General features: G+C 50.4%; 3 protein-coding genes across 7 annotated transcripts; all 3 read right to left on the bottom strand.

Moving 5' to 3' along the window:
• Window positions 1-210: 210 nt before the first annotated feature.
• Window positions 211-4,794, bottom strand: AUNIP (aurora kinase A and ninein interacting protein). Its single transcript, XM_075114470.1, has 3 exons — window positions 4,564-4,794; window positions 3,106-3,241; window positions 211-1,356 (listed from the first exon to the last, which is right to left on the bottom strand). The coding sequence occupies exons 1-3, from the start codon at window positions 4,654-4,656 to the stop codon at window positions 401-403; spliced, it is 1,185 nt and encodes a 394-aa protein (XP_074970571.1). The 5' UTR covers window positions 4,657-4,794; the 3' UTR covers window positions 211-400.
• Window positions 4,795-5,724: 930 nt separating this feature from the next.
• On the bottom strand, window positions 5,725-9,611 carry PAQR7 (progestin and adipoQ receptor family member 7). Of its 4 annotated transcripts, none has more exons than XM_075114458.1 (3): window positions 9,369-9,611; window positions 7,592-7,691; window positions 5,725-7,207 (listed from the first exon to the last, which is right to left on the bottom strand). In XM_075114458.1, exon 3 carries the CDS (start codon window positions 7,025-7,027, stop codon window positions 5,987-5,989), a length of 1,041 nt encoding a protein of 346 aa, XP_074970559.1. In that variant the 5' UTR covers window positions 7,028-7,207; window positions 7,592-7,691; window positions 9,369-9,611; the 3' UTR covers window positions 5,725-5,986. The 4 variants fall into 4 exon arrangements, with proteins under 4 accessions (XP_074970559.1, XP_074970558.1, XP_074970557.1 ...); XM_075114457.1 differs by lacking the exon at window positions 9,369-9,611 and adding an exon at window positions 7,851-7,972; XM_075114456.1 differs by lacking the exon at window positions 7,592-7,691.
• A 2,158-nt stretch (window positions 9,612-11,769) lies between these two features.
• On the bottom strand, window positions 11,770-16,320 carry STMN1 (stathmin 1). 2 transcript variants are annotated; one of them, XM_075114460.1, is made up of 5 exons: window positions 16,129-16,320; window positions 14,563-14,632; window positions 13,664-13,836; window positions 12,667-12,858; window positions 11,770-12,280 (listed from the first exon to the last, which is right to left on the bottom strand). In XM_075114460.1, the coding sequence occupies exons 2-5, from the start codon at window positions 14,573-14,575 to the stop codon at window positions 12,212-12,214; spliced, it is 447 nt and encodes a 148-aa protein (XP_074970561.1). In that variant the 5' UTR covers window positions 14,576-14,632; window positions 16,129-16,320; the 3' UTR covers window positions 11,770-12,211. The 2 variants fall into 2 exon arrangements, with proteins under 2 accessions (XP_074970561.1, XP_074970562.1); XM_075114461.1 differs by having other exon boundaries at window positions 16,125-16,173.
• Window positions 16,321-22,916: the final 6,596 nt, after the last annotated feature.

The following is a 22,916-nucleotide window of genomic DNA, read 5'->3' as shown; positions in this document are numbered from 1 at the left end:
CTAATGTGAAGTAGATGGTGTGGTTCCTGAGCTGAGCCTAGGAAAAACCTTTAAATTGGATTTCAGGATTCTAAGCCATACAGACATGTCAGGCAGCAGGCTTTCCAGCTGAACAGCCGTGTGCTATGTAAACACCAGGCAGTACTAAAGCCAGGCCTTAGCCACACAGGCTGTACTTGTGATTGAAACAGTCAAACCATTATAAGCATATGCCTTCAAAATTTGATTTTTATTAAAACAAAGTTTCAGAGAACAAAGAGGCCCTGCTTGTTGCTGGGTCTGACTAGCTCGTATATAGAGAAACAACAGGTACACTTACCTACTCTTGACAGCTTTCTTACAAAAATGCTTTCCTGAGGCTTCACAAGCGGTCATCAGGCAACCCACTCAAGGGCACTTATCAGTGTTTGATCACTCTGTTCCCTTCTGAGTCCTGCGTGAACAGTAAATCATAGCACACATCTAACCACTGCTCCCCGGCTTTGCTCGGGCTCCCATTTGCAGCATCGCCAGAACAGCCCTTGTACGGAGAGTTAAGCAGCTGCCTGCAAGAGCTGCCCTTGTCCTGGCGAGCAGATGGGACATCCTGGCAGTGGTGAGCGATTACCCTGTTCCCCTCCGAATCCTGGGTGAACAGCTGCCGGCAGGGACTGCTCAGTCCCATCTTACTGCCCCATCCCTCCTCGGCTGAGCCAGCACCAGCGTTCTGGCTGCGCTCTCTCAGGGGTTGTGCTCTGGCTGGTCGTCGTGGAGATGAAAAAAAGCCAGCAGCCCAGGTACTGTCTGTCCTTAGAGTAGGATTTATATTCTCAGTCTCAGAGAAATCAATTAAAGAATTAACACTACTTGCTTGGTGTGGTTTGCTACTCCGGTTTGCACCAAGTCTTGGTTGGAAATCAAGCCCAGTGCTTGCCTCGTCTGGGACCAGCCAGCCCTTCTCTTTGTTTATCCAGCAGTCTGAAGTTACGCTGCCGCTTGCTGAAACCGTTTCTCCAGCAAATAAATCGGACTCATTTCTGTGAGCGATGATCCGGTTGCCCTCTGAATCCTGGGTGAAGCTGACGAAGCAGCAATCCTCTCCCACCCCACAGAGGGCTGCACTCTTGCTGTAGGACTTCGCTCGTAACAACGAAGAGTCTGGCAAAGGAGTCGGCGAGGCCGGTGCTTTCCGTGCACGACACTGGGGTGTAACCTGCACTGTCTCCTCCTCAGCTCTGAAGGATTGTTTCTGGGCTTCTCCCATCTGTGGCAAAGCCAAGACCTTCACAGGGGAATCAACCAAAGAAATACCTTTTTCTTTACAGTCCTTATTCGGCATGAAAGGAGACAGCCTGGAGTTTTCTTTGTCTTTTTCATCTGTAAACAACACAGAATTGGATAAAGCCAGAGCTCACACACACACATTTCTCTGGGTTTGTCAGTACCCACAGCACCATTCCGGGATGCTTGACTCAGAACTGCCATTCTGCTGCTCCTTTGAGTAATGACACACAGGCTGCTCTAACACCAGACTAGCCCTGCCGCCGCCTCATAAAAATCTGTATTTATGCTGCTGAGGATATGATGGAACGGCAGCCTAAAACATTGGAGTAGTTCAAAAAAGTATGTGTCCCTCAAGTGAGGTGCAAGAGCTGCATCTCCAGCTGCTCCGGTCTTTGGCTTCCCTGCCTTCCTCCTCTCAGTTTTGCAGGCAGCTCACCTATGACATTCATTTAGAAACAGCAGCTCAAGAGTTACAAAATAAAACCCTACAAAATTCCACAGTGAAACTTCTACCACTTGTATGTGGGGCAAAGTCCCACATTTGCTTCTGAAACCATTTAATATAAAATCTAATATAACTTCTCAAAATAAAAGAGCTCATCCTCAGTTCAGGATATGCTAAAAGAAATACAAATAAGAAATGCTCCAGCATCTTAAATCCTACAGACCTCTGGGTGAAGAGCAGCAGCACTCAGTGAATGCAAACACAGTGAATAAGTGAATGCAAGTAATCGAGGGAATCAAACAAAAAAAAGAGGAAAGCACACAGCACATTCAAAAGGAGTAGGAATAACGAATCCAAAGCAAAAACCATCAATGGCCCTGCCACAACACAAAAATTCTGTCAAATAAATTAAATTGTACTGTTTATGTAATGCTTCCTCTCATCTGCTTATTACTAAGCTAGTTTAATGTTGATGAACCAGCCATTACACAACTTAAAATATACAAACAACTACACATCCTACACTGCTGGTTTCTGCAGCCATTTCATTTCTCTCCGTATGTGGTGAGACCTGTGGACAGATCCCAGTTAGTTATATTCCAGAGCACAAAAGCAGACTCAAAAGCACAGAAGTTGTGAGCTGTCTTAATTAGCTTAAATATTCTGGTTCCCTTGTGATTCCTTCATTGGTTCAGTTAGGATTAAACATTGCATTCTGTAGAAAAGGCTTCATCCGACCCTTTGTGAAAAGCTTTCCTCACACACCTCCCGCCAATTCCCCTCACAGGGAGGTTGTTTGAACCAAGTAACATTCATTTTCACTTCCATCTGTAACATTCTTCCGAGGGCATTTAACTGACAATTTAGGGCTGCAATTGTTTAGGACAAATCTGGCACGTAACGCCCTGGGCGCTGCCCCTTCCCTGGGCAGGGAGAGCTGCCACAGGGCACCACTGGCCTTGTGCCCCTGCCCAGGCCGCGCCCTGCCCCAGCCGAAGTGGTGTTCCCCGCTGGATTGTCCTTTATGGGATACCATCAGGCAACCTAGAACCGGGCAGTTTGTATCAGCACTTGGGCTGAGCCAGGCTTCCCAGGGTTCCACTGGAAACTCCAGTTTTGCAGGGGCTAACGTGTTTTAAATGCGTTATTGAGAGCTCAGATTGCTCTCCAGTGCAGACTGGCTATGACCGCTGTTACTTACGCTTTAGTCTAACTCTGTAAAAGGTGCCTGCATTTAGATTAACCATCACAATAAAATCCTTTCCAGGAGTTCAGGCCTTTAACCTTTACCCTCTTCACTAGAAAATGTATTTTTCAGCCAAGAAATAAAGCGAGATGTGTTACCTATTATGGCCTGAAACTACCTTCCCCCAGGGGCATACGCTGGCCCACATTACCTGTCTGAGGGCTGAAGAAGGCAGAGATGGTGGTTTGTTTGGTGCGTGGCTGAGAGGCTCTTGTCTGCGTGAAAGCGACTGAGGCGTACTTCCCTTCCAGAGTTCGACTAGATACTTTTGACTTGGCTATGAGAGACTGGGTATGGAAAGAAACAAGTGGAAAAGTGAATACATGCCATTAATAACAAATCTCCCCTTCTTCCAGTGTTGTAGCATAGCTCCCACATTTGTTAAACGCTTCAACTCCTCCTGCGACACCATCACAGAACAGCTGAGGTTGGAAGGAGCCCATGGAGGTCACCTTGTCCGCACCCCTGCTCGAGCAGAGTCACCCAGAGCAGAATGCTCAGGACTAAGGCTGTGGGGTGTCCCTGCCGTGCTGCGCTGTCCAAGCTTTGCTAACCCCATCCCATCCCTCTGGCACCTCTTGAAACACTTCTGCATTGCATCCAAATCACTGCCTTGCTCTCCTAACTTGCAACACCACAGCACCTTATCAGAGAAGCACAGAATCATTAAGGTTGGAAAATACCTCCAGGATCTTCAAGTCCAACCCGCAACACAACACCCCCAGGCCTCCTGAACCATGGCCCCATGTGCCACATTTTTTTACCCCCCCCGGGGATGGTGACTCCACCACCTCTCTGGGCAGCCTGTGCCAGGGCCTGACCACTCTTGCAGAGAATAAATTTTCCCTAATATCTAAACCTCCCCTGACACAGCTTGAGGCCATTTCCTCTCGCCTGTCACTGGTAACCTGGGAGCAGAGACCAACCCCCCCCCTCACTCCAGCCCCTCTCAGGCAGCTGCAGAGAGCGAGAAGGGCTCCCCTCAGCCCCCCCTTCTCCAGGCTAAACCCCCCCAGCCCCCTCAGCCGCCCCCCAGCACACTTGTGCTCCAGACCCTGCCCCAGCCCTGCTGCCCTTCTCTGGACACGCTCCAGCACCTCAAGGTCCCCCCTTGTCCCGAGGGGCCCAAACCTGAGCCCAGCATTCGAGGTGGGGCCTCCCCAGGGCCGAGCACAGGGGCCCCATCCCTGCCCGGCTCCTGCTGGCCACCCCAGTGCTGACACAAGCCGGGGGGCTGGTGGCCTCCTTGGCCACCTGGGCACTGCTGGCTCATGCCCAGCCGCTGTCAGCCAGCACCCCCAGGGCCTTCTCCGCCGGGCACTTCCCAGCCCCTCTGCCCCAGGCCTGGGGCGCTGCCTGGGGTTGGTGTGACCCAAGGGCAGGACCCGGCACTTGGCCTTGTTAAACCTCACACAACTGGCCTCGGCCCATCGATCCAGCCTGTGCAGGTCCCTCTGCAGAGCCTTCCTGCCCTCAAGCAAATAATCTTCTCTCAGAACCACACCACCTCCCACGCCCAGGCAGCCATACACTCCCTCGGGACGGGGATCAGGGCCCACCCCGGCTGCAGCAGCCCCTCATATCGGAGCCCCCCCGGGCCGGGACCCACCTGCGCCGCGCTCTGCTTCAGCTCGGCGGTGTCCAGCCAGACATCGCACGCTTCGGGCTGCGGGGCCACGCTGCCCCTGCGTCTGCGCTTCATCCCCGGCCCCGGGCGGGCTGCGTCCGGCCTCCCCGAGCGCGGAGCTGAGCAGGGACCCGGGCCGGGGCCGTACCTCAGGCGCCGAGGCCGGCGCCGCTTCCCGGCCCTGCCGCCCTCCCGCCTAACGGCCGCCAACGGTCACCGCGCGCGCTCCTGGTGGAGAGGGACCAATCCAAGCGGTGGGGCGAGATGAGCGGCAGGCGGAGCCCCGCCCACCCGGGGCCGTGCCCGATATAAGCCCTCGGCCTGCTGAGGGGAGCATGGCGGCGGCCGTCGTTGGGGTCCGCGCAGGCGGTATCGTGGGGGAACCCGGCGACGGGACCGGCCCCTGAGCAGCAGGAGAAGCCGCGAGAAGAGCGGAGGAGGCTCCTCGGCAAGAGAGGGCCGAGTGTTTGCAGAGATGCCAATGCTGGGGCGGGGGGGCGGGGAGAAACGGGGTGCTGGGCAGATCAGAGAGAGCAGCACAATATATACCTGGGTTTTCCTCCTGCCCTCTCAGCTGCTCTCCTGTCCCCAGCCCGGCTCTTCGCTGAACACAAAACCCCAACCACCCTAGCCCCTCTCACCTTGTCTTTACAAGCTGCAGCCGCAGGCCCAGCACTTTGTGTTTGCACCCTCTCTTTTGCATGCTTCAAACCCCCACAGCCAGTACACCAGTGCCTGTTCACAGGGCCTCAGCCACCACAGAAGGTGCAGAAGCCCCTGTTACTGCCCTGGGGCTGAACCTCCATCAAATCGACCCCAGCCCAGCTCCTACTGCACTCACAGGGTCTGTGCCTCTCCCTCACACACCCACACTCTTACCAGGTAAGGGACAGGACCTGGTCACTGCATGGATAGCTCTGTACAAATTCTTAAGCCATATAAAAGGGCCTGAAATGATATTAAATATATTTGTCACCCTTGTTTGTGGTTTATACAAGCTCACCTCGGCCTGTTCCCATGGGTCAGATTCTGCCACCACTAACAGGGCCAAGGTGGCAACTCCCCACCTTCTGCTGTGAGACCTGGTGGCTTCCAAGAACCTCTCCCAGCTGTTCAAGGTACAGGGCTGCAGGACTGACAACATTTTGTTCCAACAGTTTATTCAGACACATGAATTAAACCATTGTACCATTTTAAGAGCAAGCCAGAACTAATTCTGAATTAAAATAATAATGAAAAGCAGCTCTTACTTTCCCTCCCTATGGAGAGCACTTCTGAGTAACAGTTCACAAAGCCTTTTATTCCTCTTCTCCTTGAAGTTTGTGGCGACATTTATGCCACCATCACCACAGCTGGCTGCAGATCAACCATTTGGGTGAGCTCACCTGCTTCTCCTTCAGGGCTCTTACTCTTCTTTGAAGCTGAGCCTGTTCTTCACCTTCCTGGCCATGTAAGCAGCTGTGAGGACAGAGCAGGTCACAGTGAAGAGGCATAGGGCCGAGAAGTTGTGCGCCGAATCACCCTGAAGGGTAGAATAGATCTGTCGCCTGGACTCATAGTCCAACACCACCGCCTCGATCTGCGCCAGCGTGCAGAGCACGAGGCACACGTGAAAAATCTGATGGCTCTGCCCGAAGAAGTGACACTTCCCAGGGAACCACTTCTCGGGGTAAGGGTGTGAGAAAAAAAAGGCACCAATGAGGAAAAACAGCACCTGGCATTTGTGATACAGAAGGGCCGGGTCAGCCCGCTCGGAGGACGGCGCGGTGTAGATGCGGTGGACCACGGGGCTGATGTCCAGCGCGTACGCCAGGCCAGAGGGCAGCTCCTGGTAGAGCCGGCTCAGAAGGTGAGCAGACTGGTGGTACCGGTACTTGGCGTAGCAGGAACCAGCGCAGGACAGCCACGCTAACAGGACGGCCACCGGCATGTAAAACCCCTTGATCTTCTCGTGCCAGCTTGGCTCGATGGCATAGTAGTAGTGCCCCAGAGCACTGCCATACTGGTAAACGGCAACCCCCACGTAGTCCATAAAGAAGAAGCTGTAGTGCCAGAACTCTGATTTGGCCTGCAGAAGGTGAGCAAGCGTGCTGAACGTCAGGTAGGTGATGGATGCCACAATGATGATGAGGAGGGGTTGGGCGTGCAGGTCCTGTCCAAAATCCACCCGCTGCGAGAGCTGCTGGAACCGCAGCAGCAGGATGAGCGCAGCCAGCAAATGGGTCCAGACGTTGATGGCCTCGTTGTGCTGCTGGAAGAGCGTCGAGAAGTAATAGCGCCAGGTCTGCTGCACTGGCCGGTAGCCGCTGTGGATGTAGGGCTTCCAGAAGACCTTTGGCACCTCTGAACTGCTGACGGTGGAGGGAGAGAGGGGTGCCAGCAGCTGAGGGACCTGCCGCACGTTAATAAAGAGGCGGCTAAGCTTTTCAGTGACAACCGTTGCCATGTTGCAGCCAAACTCTGGTTCCCCGCCACGCAAAACAACCTTTGGGCTGGAAAAAGAGTTTTGCTGTGGGGTTTAATAGAGTCTTTACCAAAAATCAACAAGCAGGGCCTGTTTGGATGCTCTGGCTTTTTTCCAAAGGTATATAAAATCACACGTGACTGGAGAGTGGCCTTATAATAGCTGAAATTAAAAAAAAAAAAAAAAATCACCAAAAATAGTAATATGAAGGAGGTTGAAGGGAGATTTAAGAACTCCTGCTGGAGTTCCCCATGCTCTACAGGCAACCTGTCTGGAGGACAGAGGTAGAAGACACGAGTACAGGGTTAACTGACAATAATTAACACACCAGGATGTATCAGTTCCTAGACTCAACCCTTCCCAGCAGTTTGGGAACTACTAAACAAACTAAACATCCCAAACTTCCCACTCCAGGAGCGGCAGTTTCCCCCCCTCATAAACTGTTTGCGGTATCTTTACCCTCTCTGCCTCACAAGGGGCACCTGAGAACAAAACCAACTTTAACGCCAGTAACAGAAGATTAACTTCTGTGTTTAGAGTTTTTACCGTCTTTTTTCAGCTCCTCATTTTCCACGCAGCTTTGCACAGAAACAACGCAGCTCGAGTGAGTTCATCCTGTTGCATCACTGAGGTCTAGCAGCGTAATCTTTGTGAGCAAGCATTTCTATATTTACATTTTGAAGCGGCTGTCCTTAACAAGATAAAGGCAACCTCGCTGGCTTGTTCTGCCTTTTCATGGCAGCCTTAAAAACATACTGCAAAGAACATGCTGAAAAATGAGATTTCCCCCCGCCGTCCCCTTTACCTGCTCTTGCTCAGACAAGTTCTGAGGAAAACAGCCCAACTCCCGTCCAGCTCCAGTGCCGATTTACACCTCAACTTCTGACAAGTGCAGTCATTTCAGGGACAGCTCAGACAGGAAAAGCTCTTCAAAGTTTGGGAACAGGAGGAGGAGGCGGGAATGGGGCTGTTTATTTTAAAAATCTGTGATTTCCTCATCAAAATGGATTAGACAGGTCAGTAACTCATGCCTGCCTGAAGCTGAGGAGCACAGATCCAGATAAAAACAGGCTGTTTGCTGCTCAGCTTCCCTCTTGAACACTCTTCTCCCACCTTGCCTGGCTAAAGAGGCCCCACATCAAAAATCTGCCTGGCTCAGAGCAACACCTCGCAGAAGGCAACCCTGACCCTCGCCTGGCCTCCCAATGCCTCCCCTGTAACACTGCAACATGCACAGGCTGCCAGTGAAAGATTAACTTCATAAACCTCTTCCGGACTTGCAGCCACTGTGCTGAACTGAAACAGCCTCGGGAGATGTCAGCAAAAGCAGAACTTCCCACATTAAGCTATTTTGACCAAAATTCTATGGGTAGTTTGGAAGAAAACGCTGCCCTTCCGATGCCCAGAGCACTTGCCTCTGTGCCAGGGCTGCCACTGCCCACGGGGACACCTGGATATGCGGGGAGGGGGCTCAGCTCCAGACCATGCCTGACCCCACCACGGCTGCCAGAAGACAAATTCCTACAGGAAAGGCACCCCTGGCTCTGCACAGGGAAATGCTGCGGCAAAAGCAGCGGGGAAAAGCCGCGTTCCGAGCGGCCAGGCACGAGGCAGGAAAGGGAACCGTGTTTACTTCAGGTCATCCAAAACTTGTTGGAACAGGACTTAATTTGCACAGCTCTTCCTAGCTATGAAGCCTTGAGCAATGCTCAGTTATGAGCAGAGCACATCCTACGCAGTACTGGAAATCATTAATCTGGCTTGTACTCAGAATAATAACCTCCACATACCTACAAGATGTCAATAACGTTGCCTCAAATGCCTGTTATTCCTACAGAGCATTTCCCTTCTCAAGCAGCATCCACCCATCCTGCTGAATTTTTTTTTCATGACACAGACTCAGCCCCCAGCTGTTTACATGCCTGTTTGCTCCCATGCATATGGCTGTATTTAGCCTTCTAAAGCACAAATACATTTCTTTCAACTTATGATTGTTTTCTCCTTGGCACAGGCTCACCGAGCCCCCCCGTAAGCACAAGGCAAGCACGTTTTCAGGGCCCGGGCTCCAGTCCCCGCACCCAGGGAACCTCTCCCTCCTCCCAGCAGGGCAGCGGCACCAGCCCTGCCAAAACCCCTCTGGGGCAGCCAGGAATTGATTCCCCCCACCGGATTTTTTCCCCCAGGTTTGTGGGGTACTTCAAGATGCAGGTGCAGCTGGAGGTTGGCGGAGCCCTGGACCTTCCCCCCCACGGTGCCCCGGCAGGGCCTGCGGCCCCCCGCAGGACCCCACTGCCCGGCCCTGGAGCCCTCCGTGCCCACTCACCCTCTGTGGCTCTGCCGGGCAGCTCCCCAGGCCCAGGCACCCGCAGAACACCCAGCTCCAGGCTCTTCTCCTTCACACTGTGCCTGTCCCCAAGTGGAAGGTCAGTAAACCAGGGGGTGCCGGCCCCAGGCACAGCCCCTGTCCCTCTGTCAGCCGGCTGGAGGTGTAACATCTCCCATTTCCCCCACCACACCCAGCACGGGGCTTGTGGTTGCTTTTCTAACTTGCTACCACACGGCGGGCTGTGTAGCCTATGAAATAAAGCTGTGGAGCTTTTGTCTTTTTTTTTTTTTTTAAAAGCAATCTGTTAGTAGCCCAGCCTTCCCTACCAGAGAGGGTATTACTTCTGTTTTTCTGCCCAAGCACCATCTCCTCCATGCTAGTTTTTCCCCTTAGTCCCTTCTCTGATGATTACCACGCTCTGTTTGCATCCCCCGATTGCATTCCCACCCCTCAAACCTCCCATTCCCCCCACAGCTCTCAGAGGAACGAGACTCAGCTCAGACCCTGGGCTTTAAGCTCCCATTCCCTGTAACGCCGGCAGCCATGTGAAGCACAACTCAGACAAGGAAACAGAAGGCCCTGAGCTGAGATCTGGCAGCTTTGGCAAGGCAAAAACTCCCATTTAACGTCTCTTTGTGCTCTGAACACCACGTGGGGTTTGGCAGTGCTGTCATCCTCCTCTCCCACCCCTCGAAAAGATGGGGGAACACCCCCCCAGCATTTGGGATGCTTGGTCTCTTCTCAGCAGGTAAAGGAATACAGTAAAATGAAGAGCTGATTGTGGTTTTTTTCATTGCTAATTATGCCTGATTTTGCATATGGGAACTGATCCAGCCATCACTTAAGCCTCCATTATGTGGTACTAGAGATATGCAACTTCTTTCATAAGCACATTACGTAGGGGTTCAGGCCTGTGCCTCAAGGTTCAGCTGTTTCCCTGCCCTCAACTTCCCGCTAGATCCTGACCTGCATCCCCGCGCTCTTGGCTTACACAAGGTTGAGAGGTGCCATTACCAACCCAAAACCTGCCCTACTCCTCCACTGCAGATGGGCTGTTGCTCCCCAACAGGTATAAGTACAGTCGCTTACCTTAAATTATGAAGTATGATGCTTCTGAAAATTCTTCAGGCAAAGGATCCGGTCCCAGCCCTCCAGCGCATCACAACTGACTATCTCACTGTTCTTCTTTCATGCAAAGAGTGTAATATCAGCTTTTGGTTAAGTACAACTTCAATGCAATCAGAAGCGCTAAGCGTGATAAATGAAAGCTCCCTCAACTGAGGTTCCCTCTTTACCAAGCCCTAGAAGACAGGTCAAGTGGTCCAGGACTCAACTGACCCCTAAAAAAAAAAAAATCCCTAGCAGCATTTCCATCCTCAGAATATGGAAGTCTGTCACCTGGCCAGTGCCAGATGCTCCAGGCGTGGAGTTACCCTGAAAACAACCCTAGCAGCCAAGCCTCAAGATCAAGGACACAGAAGGGGGAAGACAGGACCAAGCATGCCTCACCGAGGCCAGGGCCACCAAGTGTTTGACATTAACGGACGCTGCGAGACCCAAGGTTTTCCTGCTCGGAGGGAATGCGCTTACTGAAGCCAACTACCTCAGAACACAACACCATTTACACTGAAGCAAGGTGGCTGTTCACAGACCAACTGCAACCTTGTCTTTACCACAGAGTAGCGTGAGTACTTGTGGATGTGCAGGACACACTCTGGATTAGGCTTACAGGAAGGCTTTTGTTTTTTTAAGGCACCTGTACAACACAGCAAGTCTGTACCCAATACACCTAAAAATGCATCTTTCCTCAGAGCACAAGCACAGCCGTATCCATTTCTCACATCCCAGAACAAAGGTGATGCACATCTCGTTGTGGGCAGGAGTTAATCTTCAGGCTCGCCCTGCAGCCCAGTGTGCTATCCCAACACACCTGCAGCAGACACCAAATCATAAATAATTCTTATCCACAAGAGCGTTTTTCAATCCCAGCACAGAACAGGTTTCAAACTCATGGTCCGACGCTGCAGGAAGCAGCACACAAGTCACCATTCAACAGCACAAGTCATCTTCTAGAAACCCTTACCAAAAAAAGAAAGGCTCAGATCAGAGTCATGTGGCAACAAGGACCCGTTTGTTGAAGTGTCAGCATCCAAAGGGAGGTGGTTCTGAACGCTTTAACAGAAACACACAACAGCTGACAACTGCTGAGGTGTCAAAACAAAGCTTTGATTGTAAAATTAAGACAATGAGGGTGCTCTAGGGAAAGGCAGTCCTGCAGCATGCCCATGGATTGAAGAAAAAGTGCTGCCACGGACCTTTCCACCCAGCACTGGGTAAGGATGCCTGCTGCAGACCTCAGCCAACTGCTTTTGTTTCTGATGTCATTTTTCAGAAGTAATTCTCATAATAACAGCACTGTGCAGCTTTATTTAGTCACTCAGTTACAGCAGTATTTTAGCAGACTGGGACAGTCAGATTTTTGAAGTGTAACAGATATTCAGCATGGAACAGTATACTACATATTCCTTTCACAAACGTCTTACAGAGCTGATACAGTACTAGCCATCAACCCAGTAGCAAGCGCACTGGAGTAGAAAAGGATGCAACAAGAAGATAGCTACACTGGAAAGACAACACTTTAGAAAAAGTGAAACATGTAAGGTCTCCCCTCTAGCCCCCAAAGAAAGTGTACAGTTTGGATCTAATTTTACAGTTCTACATCAGTTTCTAGAAACTTAAAAAAAAAAAAAACAAACAAAAAAACCAAAAGATAAAACCACTGGCCAGTACAGTCTTTGGATATTTAGAGGAGGGGGAGAGAGTCAGTTTCCAGAATGAAGTCAGTCGGTTTCAGCCTCACCAGGGTCTTTGCCTTCTTTGTTCTTTCGAACCTCTTCAATATGCTTGTCCTGAAAGACAACAGCAGGGAAGCAGTTAGCTGCCTGGGCGCGGAGAGGCAGGGCTCTGGGCCGGCAGAGCAAGCCCTGGCTTGCTTCCCACCCCGCAGCAGGAACCTGTGAGTCTGGGTTACTGAGGGGGGGGCTACAGGATGAAGCTTTAGAAGAGAAAGGGAGATGCTGCTCTAACTCCATCCATCCCCTCTGCCCCAAGAGGAGGATTGCTGCACAGTCTTTGGCAGATTTAATAATCTTTGAAGACCAGACCACCACAGGATGCCCATCTACTCATAGCACCCCCCTAACCTGACCACTTACTTGGCTTTATTTAGCCAGTTTTCACAGTAAGGAGTGTGGATAAACTCTCTTCCACAGGGGAACGGGGACTTCACACCCACCTTCTCCCTCAAGCGTTCCAGTTTAGCAGCCATTTGTGCCTCACGGTTCTCTTTGTTAGCTTCCATTTTGTGGGTCAGCTTCTCCTCTGCCATTTTGCTGAAGTTGTTGTTTTCTTCAATTGCTTTCTGAAGCACCTCTTTTTCATGCTCCCGCTTCTCAGCAAGCTGCTTCAAGACTTCCGCTTCATGAGACTAACAAAACAGAGGATGCAGGCTTTGAACATAAAACAGATGAACTGCACAGACAGTTATAGTCAAGCTGCTCACAACTCCTGCGAGAAAAGATTTTTCTGCTATTTTACTGGAGAACAGCATAACTTTGTGATGCAGAACAAAGCTCCCTGGTGCTTGCTCCACCCACATAACCCATATTTCACCACTACAAGCTGCCAGGGAAAGTTAAGTTTCTGTCATTACTTGCTAGTTGTATTAAATGGGTTTTCCTAGAAAAAAGAGCATGGATCTTTATGTTAAAACATCAACACGTTTCCTCGGAAATTCTCGCTTCTCAGAGTGGTGAATCACTGTCATTCAGGTCAGACAGGAGGCTGCACTTCAATCAGTAAGCCTGTGCCCAACCAAGGGCTCCAGGCTACATCTCAACAGCGAGATCTTGCATCAAGCCAGACGTTGTATTGGCAAAGCTTCTCATTACAGATTCACGCCACTTTTCTCCTAGAAAATTTAGTTTGGTTATGATGTTAAAGACAAGAAAAACAGCTTCTTCCTGACAGAGCATCCCCTCTCAGCCAAATGTTTTCTCCCAGTTTTTCAAGTGACCATTCAAGATCACTTTGGGAACTTGGCCTTGCGGACCATAACAAAGGTTCCCAAGAGCCCTAGAGATTCCAACAAAGTTCAATTAATATTCCATTTACCATAACACAGACAGCTAATCACTTGCCCCAAGCAACAAGTAAATTTGAGAAAACCACCAAACCACCACAACCTGCATGGACTAGTTGAGCAGAGCTCACTTAAGCTGCTTCCAACTTACCTTACGTCTCTCTTCCGCTGCTTCCAACTTCTTCTGAATCTCTTCCAATGACACATCCTTCTTCTTTGGGGGAGAAAGAGGGAATTCCGGGACTGCTTCTTTTGAGCGGGGACTCAGTATCAGCTCAAATGCCTGCCCAGAGGCACGCTTTTCCAGTTCCTTCACTTGAATATCTAGGAACATCGGAAAAAAAACCCAAACAGTATTTTAAGCCAGGAATTGGCTCAGGTAACTTGAACAATAGCCTTTGAAAATTCAAAGCCACAAAGCTCGCTTAAGGAGACGGTTCAGATGCGAGCTGATGTTTTGTTTTAAGCAGCTGCAATGCCATTCAAAAATGTGGCAGGCAATTTTGTTTGCCATTTTCCCTTGATACTGCATTACCCAAGCACCTGGCATTTTATTTTAGCCTTTAATATCTGGGGTCGTGAAAACAAGTTTATCAGTACTTCAAATGAAAAATCGTTCTCCAATGAGAAGTCTGAGGAAGAGCATTTGCCTAAGACCTGACATAGCCAAGAGCTGACACCAGTTTTCAAAGAAATATGTAAGCCAGCGTTCTCTCTTCAAACACCTCTGAGCAGGCACGTCAGCCCTGCACGGTGTCAGTTGTACCAGCACACCAGTTTTGATCACCAAGATGTCTAGATGATAGTCAGCTCTGTTAACAGAGCAGATGGCATGCAGATGAGCTGAAGCCCATCTGCTAACAGCCTCGCCTGAGAGGGCTTTTGGTATGTTTTCACAAACACCCAGTTCTAACAGCTTCTCCAAAGCAGCCTAGATATGGGAGGAAAGCACGGTGATGACAGTTTATTTTACTATATTAGATTTTAAAATATTTCTGAGAAATTAAGAGAAAAAACCCACAAGAGTATTTCATACATAATACTACATACCAGAAGTAGCCATGACCAAGAAAATGGGACTCCAGAAGCCAACTCCAGTAGAATTTCAATCGGTTGGATTCTAGATAACAAAGAGACATGCCTTTGAACAGTAAATACATTAATTTATTCTAACTCGTAATAAAAATTGCTAAGCATAACTGGACCTCCTGAACAAAAGAGAGTCAGGCAGGTTACTGCAGTCAGTAATTCCGGTCAGTCCGTGGGGCTGAGGCTGATGTACATTGCTAGGAACAGCAGAGATGTTCTCAGTTATTGGTGTTGCAGGATCTGTAATGTATGACTGTACAGCCAGGCATTTTCAGTCCCTGTTTTACTCCACCGTAATTAAGATACACGAACAAAGACTCCCATTTCACCATTAATTCAGCAGCATGCAGTGCTATGGGTGTTTCACCGATATTGCACATAGCTCTTTCAGTTAAAATACGGCGCACAACAAGACAGCACAAAAGGATCTTAAATGTGTGCTTTGAGCTCATTTAAAATTCGATTTTTATTTATGCAGCTGAAGCCAGATGCAGTACATCATGACAGACAGGGAGCACGCACACTGCCCAGCATCCCTTGTTAAAGAGGCGCAATAAAAAAAAAAGCCACAAAGAGGTAAAAACACCAAAAAGAGGATTCCCCCCCCCCCCCCCAGGTTTTAAGCTGACAATGAAGAGGGGTCCGCCCGGGTTGGGGGGCGCTAGGACCGCGCACCCACCCGGATCCAGCGGTACCGCCCCTCCCGCCATCAACCAATAGGGGCCGAGGCCGTCGCGCGGCCGGGCGGAGGCCCCGCCCCAGCCCCGCACGCGCCTTGCTAACCGCACCGAATTCAAACCGCCGGGGAGAGCGCGAGCGAGAGAGCGCGCGCGCGCGCCCGCGCGCGGGGGGCCCGAGGGAGGGCGGGGCCAACGGTAACATCCGGGCACCTGCCGCCCCCCGCCGCAGGTGCGGGCCCCCGCCTCTACCCCGGGGTGACGGCGAGGGCGGGGGGGGCACTGGCGGACACACACATGGGACCCCCCGCCCCACCACCGCCGCGCGGGGCTCCGCGGAGGGTCCCCGTGTTCGATGGCGTTGGGGCGCGGCCGCCGGGCGCCGCCCCTTCCCCACTAACAATGGCGGGGTCCTGTCAGGGAGGGGAGGGGGCGCCGTCGCCTCCAACAGGGCGTCGCCCCTCACGGAGCGTCGCCCCCTCACAGGACAATAGGCACCCGCTCCCCCGCCGATACTCGAGGAGTGGAGGTGGAGACGCCCCCCCGCCCATTGTCTCCCGCAGCCCCTTTGTCACCGCGATGCCCGACAAGCGGACGGCGACGCGACCCCGGGGGAAGGGAAGAGACAAGAAGGGCAGGCGCCGAGCCCCCTCCCCAAGCGGCTGCGGAGCCCCCGGCGGCTCCCCTCGCCCTGACACCCACCCTCAAACCCCCTCCGCTGCGGCGTCGCCCCCCACCCCACGGACGGCCGGACCTCCGTGTGTGACCACCCCGACTTCCCCACACCCGAAGGGCCGCGGACACCCACCCCCAAGCCCGGGCAGCCGCCGGCCCCGCCGCACGTACCCACCTTCCCGCTCCGCCGCTCCGGCCACACTCCGCTCCCGCCCGCCCCGCCAAGCACAAAAGCGCCAAACAATGGCACGTGACCCGCCCCGCCCCGCCCCTATTGGCCGAGCGCGGCGGCACGTGCCGCCCGCCGCGGGGGGGCGAGGGGGGAGAGGCGGGAAGCGCGAGGCGGGGGGCACCGCGCACCCCCCCGTCCTCGCCGCCCGCTGCATGCCGGGAGATGTAGTCCGCCACCGGCGGGCGGGGGCGGCGAGGGGCGGCGACCCCCGCGGCCCGGCGGGGCTCGGGCGGAGGATGCGGGGCTTCACCGCGACGCCCCTCGCCTCTGCGGGCCGCCCCCGGGGCCGTGCGCCTCCCCACCCACGCCGCGCTGTCCGCCCCCGCCCGGAGGGCGGTGGGACTCCCTTTGTCTCCCACCCCGGTGGTGTCCCCGCCCCCGGTGCGGCATCGTTTGGTCGGGGTCGTTCGTCCCTTCAGGGGTGTTTGGTGGGAGCAGAGCCGTGGCTTGGATGGTCGCCTCAGGGCTGGCCACTTACCTCAGGACCATGGTCACCTGCCTCAGGACTATGGTCACCTCAGGGCCACAGCCAGCAACTGCTGGGCTTTCAGTCACCTCAGGACTACAGTCACCTCAAGGCCATGGCAACTTACGGCCACAGTCACCCCATGGCCATGATCACCTACCTCAGGGCTTTTGTTCAACTCAGTACTATGGTCACCTCAGGGCCATGGTCACCTACCTCAGGGCTTTCAGTCACCTCAGGACTACAGTCACCGCATGGCCACTTAACTAGGGGCCATGGTCACCTACCTGAAGGCATGGCCACCTCAGGGCCAGTCAGTCATCTCAGGGCCACAATAATACCAGGGCTGTTGGACATCGTCAAGATGACCACCATGTTCCCTTGGTCACCTCAGAGTTACAGCCACCACAGGCCAAACCTGAAGAGGATCTGTGGGTCTGATAATGCATTGGCCCCATGGCCCCCAGCAGTGTGTTCTGGGGGACAGACACATGGCCACCCTCGCCTTTGGGGTGACACCAGCAAGTCGAAGCATGTCCAGAAAAGCCATCATTCATGCAGATTCCATAGATTGTACATAATGGCTGTGTAAAGATGATCCGTCCTTGTCTTACGGGCTGCATTGCGAGCAGTTCCCTTCTCAAGATAACGTTATTGCCAAGCGTAGATAAGTGGTTTGCTCACAAATGTGCTTTAAATGAACTGGCTGCATTTTCGCGTGTTCTGTACAAATGACTTCTCTGCAATTCCCCTGGTAGTTCCCACACTACAGTCACTTGAGTTACACCAAGAGTCAATAGGCACAAAAGGCAGATGGCTGGAGAACAGGACAAATCTTCTGCTATGATGCAAGCCCAGCACAGCAGTCCCCATACCCTAAATACCGAAGAAAGGACTTTTCTGAGGGGACTCACCCTTGTTGTGCACGCTCTTAAAAACAAGGATTTTGCACCAAAAAAAAAAATCCTACCTTCAGGAAGGTTAATATTGTGACAGAAACACATAAAGCTTTCAAAACAGAGATTATTTTAAACACTTGCCCTGTTTTTTGCTGATCTGACGTCTATTTCCATGGAAACCACATCCAGCCGCTGAGCTGCTAGAACTGGGAGAGGTTTCTGCCGGAATGGCTCGCTGGGTATGGGAAGAGCCATTTTCCAGCAGCATGGTAGAGCCTTTTTGTGGGATTGAAGGGATTTCAGATTCAAAATGGATTGGCTGCTTGGCCCTTCAGGATCATGCCTCATGGGGTTCCTGGCTCAACACCAGTGGTATATGCAGAGATATCACATAAGACACAAATGTTTCTAAATGAAACATCTTGAGTCCTTGGATTAAATTGCATTAAATGTTGCTGGAAGACAAAGCAGCCAAGAGACCATGCCACCAGCCTGTGTTTTACTTTCTCATTTATTAATTATCATCCATGTAGATCAACAGTGTGTTGGATGCTTTAATATTAATGCTTTTTAGTAAAATCAATGAGCTTATCCTGGGATGATCTCAGGATTTTCCAGAGGAAACAAGGCTTCCTGGGCTCGGGGCTTTTTGTTTGGTACCTGTATGACTGCCTTTAGTCAGTCCTTACCCCCCGGAGAGATGATGATGAAATACCATTTCCCGCTTTTGAAGAAGGGATGCAGGCTGAGATAAACTACGAGTCATGCAGGGTCTGTTCTCAGTGCCTTCCATCTTATTTCCTGGGCTTCTCACAGGGACAAGAAAAAAGAATCACAGAAAAAAAAAGAGGAAAAAAAAAAAGACCGGAATGTAACTTACCTTCTTTTGCAGATTGGCTTTAAAGCCAAAACCATTTATTTCAGCTAAGAACTCTCCTATGTAAGAGGCAAAATGGTTTATTGATGAGAGGCACTGAGCTGGGAATCAGATTTGGGATTTGTTCTCAGCCCTGACATTTTCCATGCCGTGTCACTTAGGTTGAGACTCTTTAGCAACCTCTTTACAACACCTGCCACAACTGGTTTCAATTTAAACTGAAATCTTTGAGCATTATTGTGATACAAAGAGGAATAACAGCTCTTAGCAGCTGGAAAGGCATGGAGACGATCTCATTTTTCGCCTTGTTGCAAGAGTGGTTTTATTTTTGGAACATTTCATAAAACTCGTTTGTTTATGTGGCATTTATTTTTGTCTGATCTCAAGGAGAATGGAGTATATGAAAAGCTTTTATTTAATTTGCATTTGATTTCTGTTTATCAACACATTTACTGCGCTTCTAAACAGACTCTTTTTTCGTTGAGCCTAGCAGCATGTGGCTGTGGTAGTTTTTGTCTACTGGATTCCTTATCACCAACAAAAGCTTTTTGCTATAATCCCAGTGCTTCCAAAAAAAGGAGCAAGCACCGGTACAAGAAATTTCTTCCAACATGCCACTATTTAGCCCCAAAACAGGATTCAAGAAGAAAGATGCCATTTCAAACTCATATCTAACCACATCAGCCAGACGAATTTGTGCGTCTTGAGGAAAATAAAGAACCACAGCAGAACCTGCAGAAGACATCCCCACAGTAGAAGGGGACAAAGCCTCTAGCAGATAGGAATATGATCTGCTCTCGGGGTCAGTGGCTATGATGCATCCAAGCCAGCGATAACTGCAACCACTTAAAATCATTGCCCTTGTGCAACTCACAGCCGCAGCTGTAACTGCCCACTGGTCGCTCGAGGGGGGCTCATTGTCAGCACAGGCAAAACACGAGGCCCCTCGGCTTCGGTTCAACAGGCTCTGCTCACAGCGAAACAGCTAAGTTAAGGTCTCGTCGGGAGCACTCCTTGTACGTGTGAATTTAGGATGTGACGTGATCAGATTTAGCATCAAGATTAAAGCGCCTCCTCTGATGTGCTTATCAAAATATTCCACAAAGAGACTGACATAATTAGGTGACAACTCAGCCCACGGCAGCTCTTTTAGCTTGCAAAAATATTTAATCTCCAATACGAAAATGTGCTTTCTGAGTATGAAATTGCCACCCTTAAGAACCTATGGTAGATGGACTGATGGCTTATTTGTTAACCAGAGAATGTTTTAAAGCACCTTGGCAAGCATTTGCCAAGACTGGAAATGGTCACTGCATTAGCAAAGTTCATTTTTAAAACTAGAAATCCAGTATACTATTTGACCTGAGTCAATCAGTCGAACTGATTTAACAAATAACCAGCTGGAGGAGGCACTAATTTAAAAGCAGCTTGTACTCAGAGGTAGAGAGAAGGGCTAAAAGGTTTCTTTCTATCTGTGTTTCTCAGTCTTTGTATTAACGTTCAGCAAATTTTTCTCCACACCAGAGCTTACCCATCTTCACACTGGCCTGACAAAGGTCTCGCAAGGAAAAGTAGTGGCTGCAAAGGTCTCACTGATCTTCAGATAAAAATACATTTTAATACAAATGCTGTTGAGGAGTCCATGGAAATGAAGAATAAAACAAGACTTCCAGGGAGTGTCTCCCTCACAATGAAAGCTCTTCCACAGGCAAGAAATGGTTAAGGTAATTGATATTTGTTTACTGGAGGTGTTCAAGCTGATACTATATTTATACTGAAAAACACTATTAAGAAAACGTTCCCTTTGGAATAAATTGGCACTCGCCGATATGCTGTTGGAAATAATTCAGTTTTTTCAAATCAGACAGGGCACCTGGCTTCTATTGCTAGTTCGTTTTTTGAGAAATTCACTCGAACTCACTTAATTCCCCCATAAAATGAGACAAGTAAAAGCACTCGCCACAGACGGCGATTGCGCCTGCAGCAAGAGAGATGAAAATATAAATTAATTGCTGTGATATGGGAGCAATATAACCCTGAAATGTCATACTCACCTCTTCAAATGCAGTCATAGCACTGTACTGCACGATAGCCAAATACTATGGTGATGAGGGCTTACAAGGCTCTAGAGTAGAAAAATAATGTAAGCTTCTAATGAACAAAAGACAAAGGCCCCACAAACACTCTGTGCTCCTTTCAAAAAATTCTCCAACACACTGAAATGGCAGCAGACCCTAAAGTAATGGCAGAGGCTGCGGTACCCACACACGGGCACCTTCATCCTGGCTGCAGCCAGGATGCTGAACGGGATCTGGTCTTTCTCCTAGTGATCTCTGCCTTCGATTCACTCGGGGCAAAGGAATAGCAGAACTCCCTTCCCAGCCTGCTGGCAGATCTCCTGGCACATTTTTCATTCTTTCTTTCCTAAGAAAATGAGGTTTTACATGATCAAACTACTTCTGTAGCTCGGGCTAGTCTTTTCTCCCAGCTTTTAGTTTTGTGAGCCAGTCTCTGCCCCTCCGATAAACACGGATGAGAGCTCAGTGACATGAATTCCACAAGTTTCTTGAAAACAGATGGCTGGGGAGAGGCAAGAGTGAGGAAAAGGCTTCAGCACAAGCCCAACTATTATTAGAGACTGGAGACTTCACACCGAGGAGAGCTATCACAGACACTCCCAACAGTGGGTATAATTTCAGAGCTGGTTGTTTCCTTCACGGCACCAGCAGATCCTCCAAGACACTAATGTGCAGTCATGCTCTCCTGGGAGCTACCGGCCAAATATAAGGACAGATCTATGTGGATGCTGGCTCCCACCTCCACTACGTCCTGAAACACACCATGAAAGCTGGCCTGGAGATCTCCTCGCACTGCTTTTCCCCCACTGCTTGCTCCCAACCGAGCTGGGAGCCTCGACCCATTTCTCTGCATCCTCGCTGCTTTTCCCTTTCTGCTCCCAACCGGAGCACACAAATTTGCATTTCCCATATGGAGCACCAAGAGCTTTGCTATTCAAGGAAGCCCATAAACAACTCACTGCCAAGGGTTCAAAAATAACTGCGCTGCACAGAGCTGCATCACCCAGCGATAGCGAGTGGCTGGGAGAGAAGCACGAAGAAAGGTTTTATGGGTTTGCTGTTTTTTTTTTGCCTGTGAGCCAACAGGAGATGCACTAATTAGATTTCAAAAGTGTCAGAGTCAGCCATTTCAGCTGGGATAGAGCAAAGGAGACAGCGTGATTTTGACAACCACATGGAACAGCAATGCATAGGGAAGCCATCAAATATTCAACAGCCACAGAAGATTCCAGTAAAGACATTTGCTTTGGCTCTTTGAAAATGGAGTGGGGGGAAAGAAAAGCTGGGTATAGCACTAATTATTCCCCAGTTCCTAATTAGTTCCTTGAATTTAAAACATGGATTCAGCTCGACCAGCAGCTCAGCAAGCCTATTGTGTTATTAATACTTCCCTGGCGTGATATAGTTAAAAATACTCCCACCCTTTCAAGAGAAAATGTAGCTTGGAAGTGTCATAATGGGAGGAGTTCAGGGATGGAAATCCTCTTAAAGGAATATGACTTCTCTGATGTCAAATAAGCAATATGCACGGGCTTGTAACAGCCCCCAAACTGAGCCTGTTCCCACTAACAGCAATTTTGAAAATAATGCTCAATGCATTGCTCTCAGGCCGCTTCCTGTCAAAGCTATTTCACTGACAAAATTGGTGCGCAGCCAAATGGTAACAGGTTTTATTTATTTTTCAGAGAGATCTGCCGCCTGGGGAGCAGGTGGGTTTGCAATTCTCAAGTGCCTGGCTTCCTTCAGACGGACAGGGCAAGGTCGTATTCAGATTAAAAGGCAGGATTTTGAAGCATCCCCCCCTCCTTGCATCCAACCTCGCAGTCAGGTAACACAGGAGATCCTGACCTGCCCAGCACAACAGCCACAGCTGATTTTTCCGTGGCAATATCTATAGGTGCTGTTTATGGACAAGATCTGTCAGAACCATGGGCAGAATAAAACATGCCTCTTCCCACGGGATCTGTGAGCCAAGGAAACCAGTCTGTTGGTTTTCGACTTCAGTCGGACAAGGAGGTCCAGATCTACGCTTTCGCACTTCAGATCCTCTCAGGAGAATAAGCAGTTCCCCTCTCATCTCCACCGACAATTCTGCATCAAAAGGGGTTAATTCCTGCTCTGTCCCACTGGCTCTTCACCGGCTGCCTGTAATCGCTCAGCAATACCAGCATGGAAACAATACCTGCACTTAACATTTGCTCAGTGGCGTTTGATCCCTTTTTTCCCCACTAATTTGAGTTCATAATAGATCGATATATATATTAAAAGAAAAAAGACACAGACACGTCCGCTGCAGCTGTGAGAACAGGCAAACAAAGCCAGCCTTTCTGGAGGAAAAATACATCTCTGTCTTTTATTCAATAAACCAGCAAACTGCTGCCGTACGTTAAAATCAATACCCAGAGAGACAC

The sequence above is a fragment of the Phalacrocorax aristotelis genome, chromosome 20 (genome assembly GCF_949628215.1).
Source record: "Phalacrocorax aristotelis chromosome 20, bGulAri2.1, whole genome shotgun sequence".
In the NCBI taxonomy this organism is placed as follows: Eukaryota; Metazoa; Chordata; class Aves; order Suliformes; family Phalacrocoracidae; genus Phalacrocorax; species Phalacrocorax aristotelis.
This window is presented reverse-complemented; position numbering and strand designations above follow the sequence as displayed.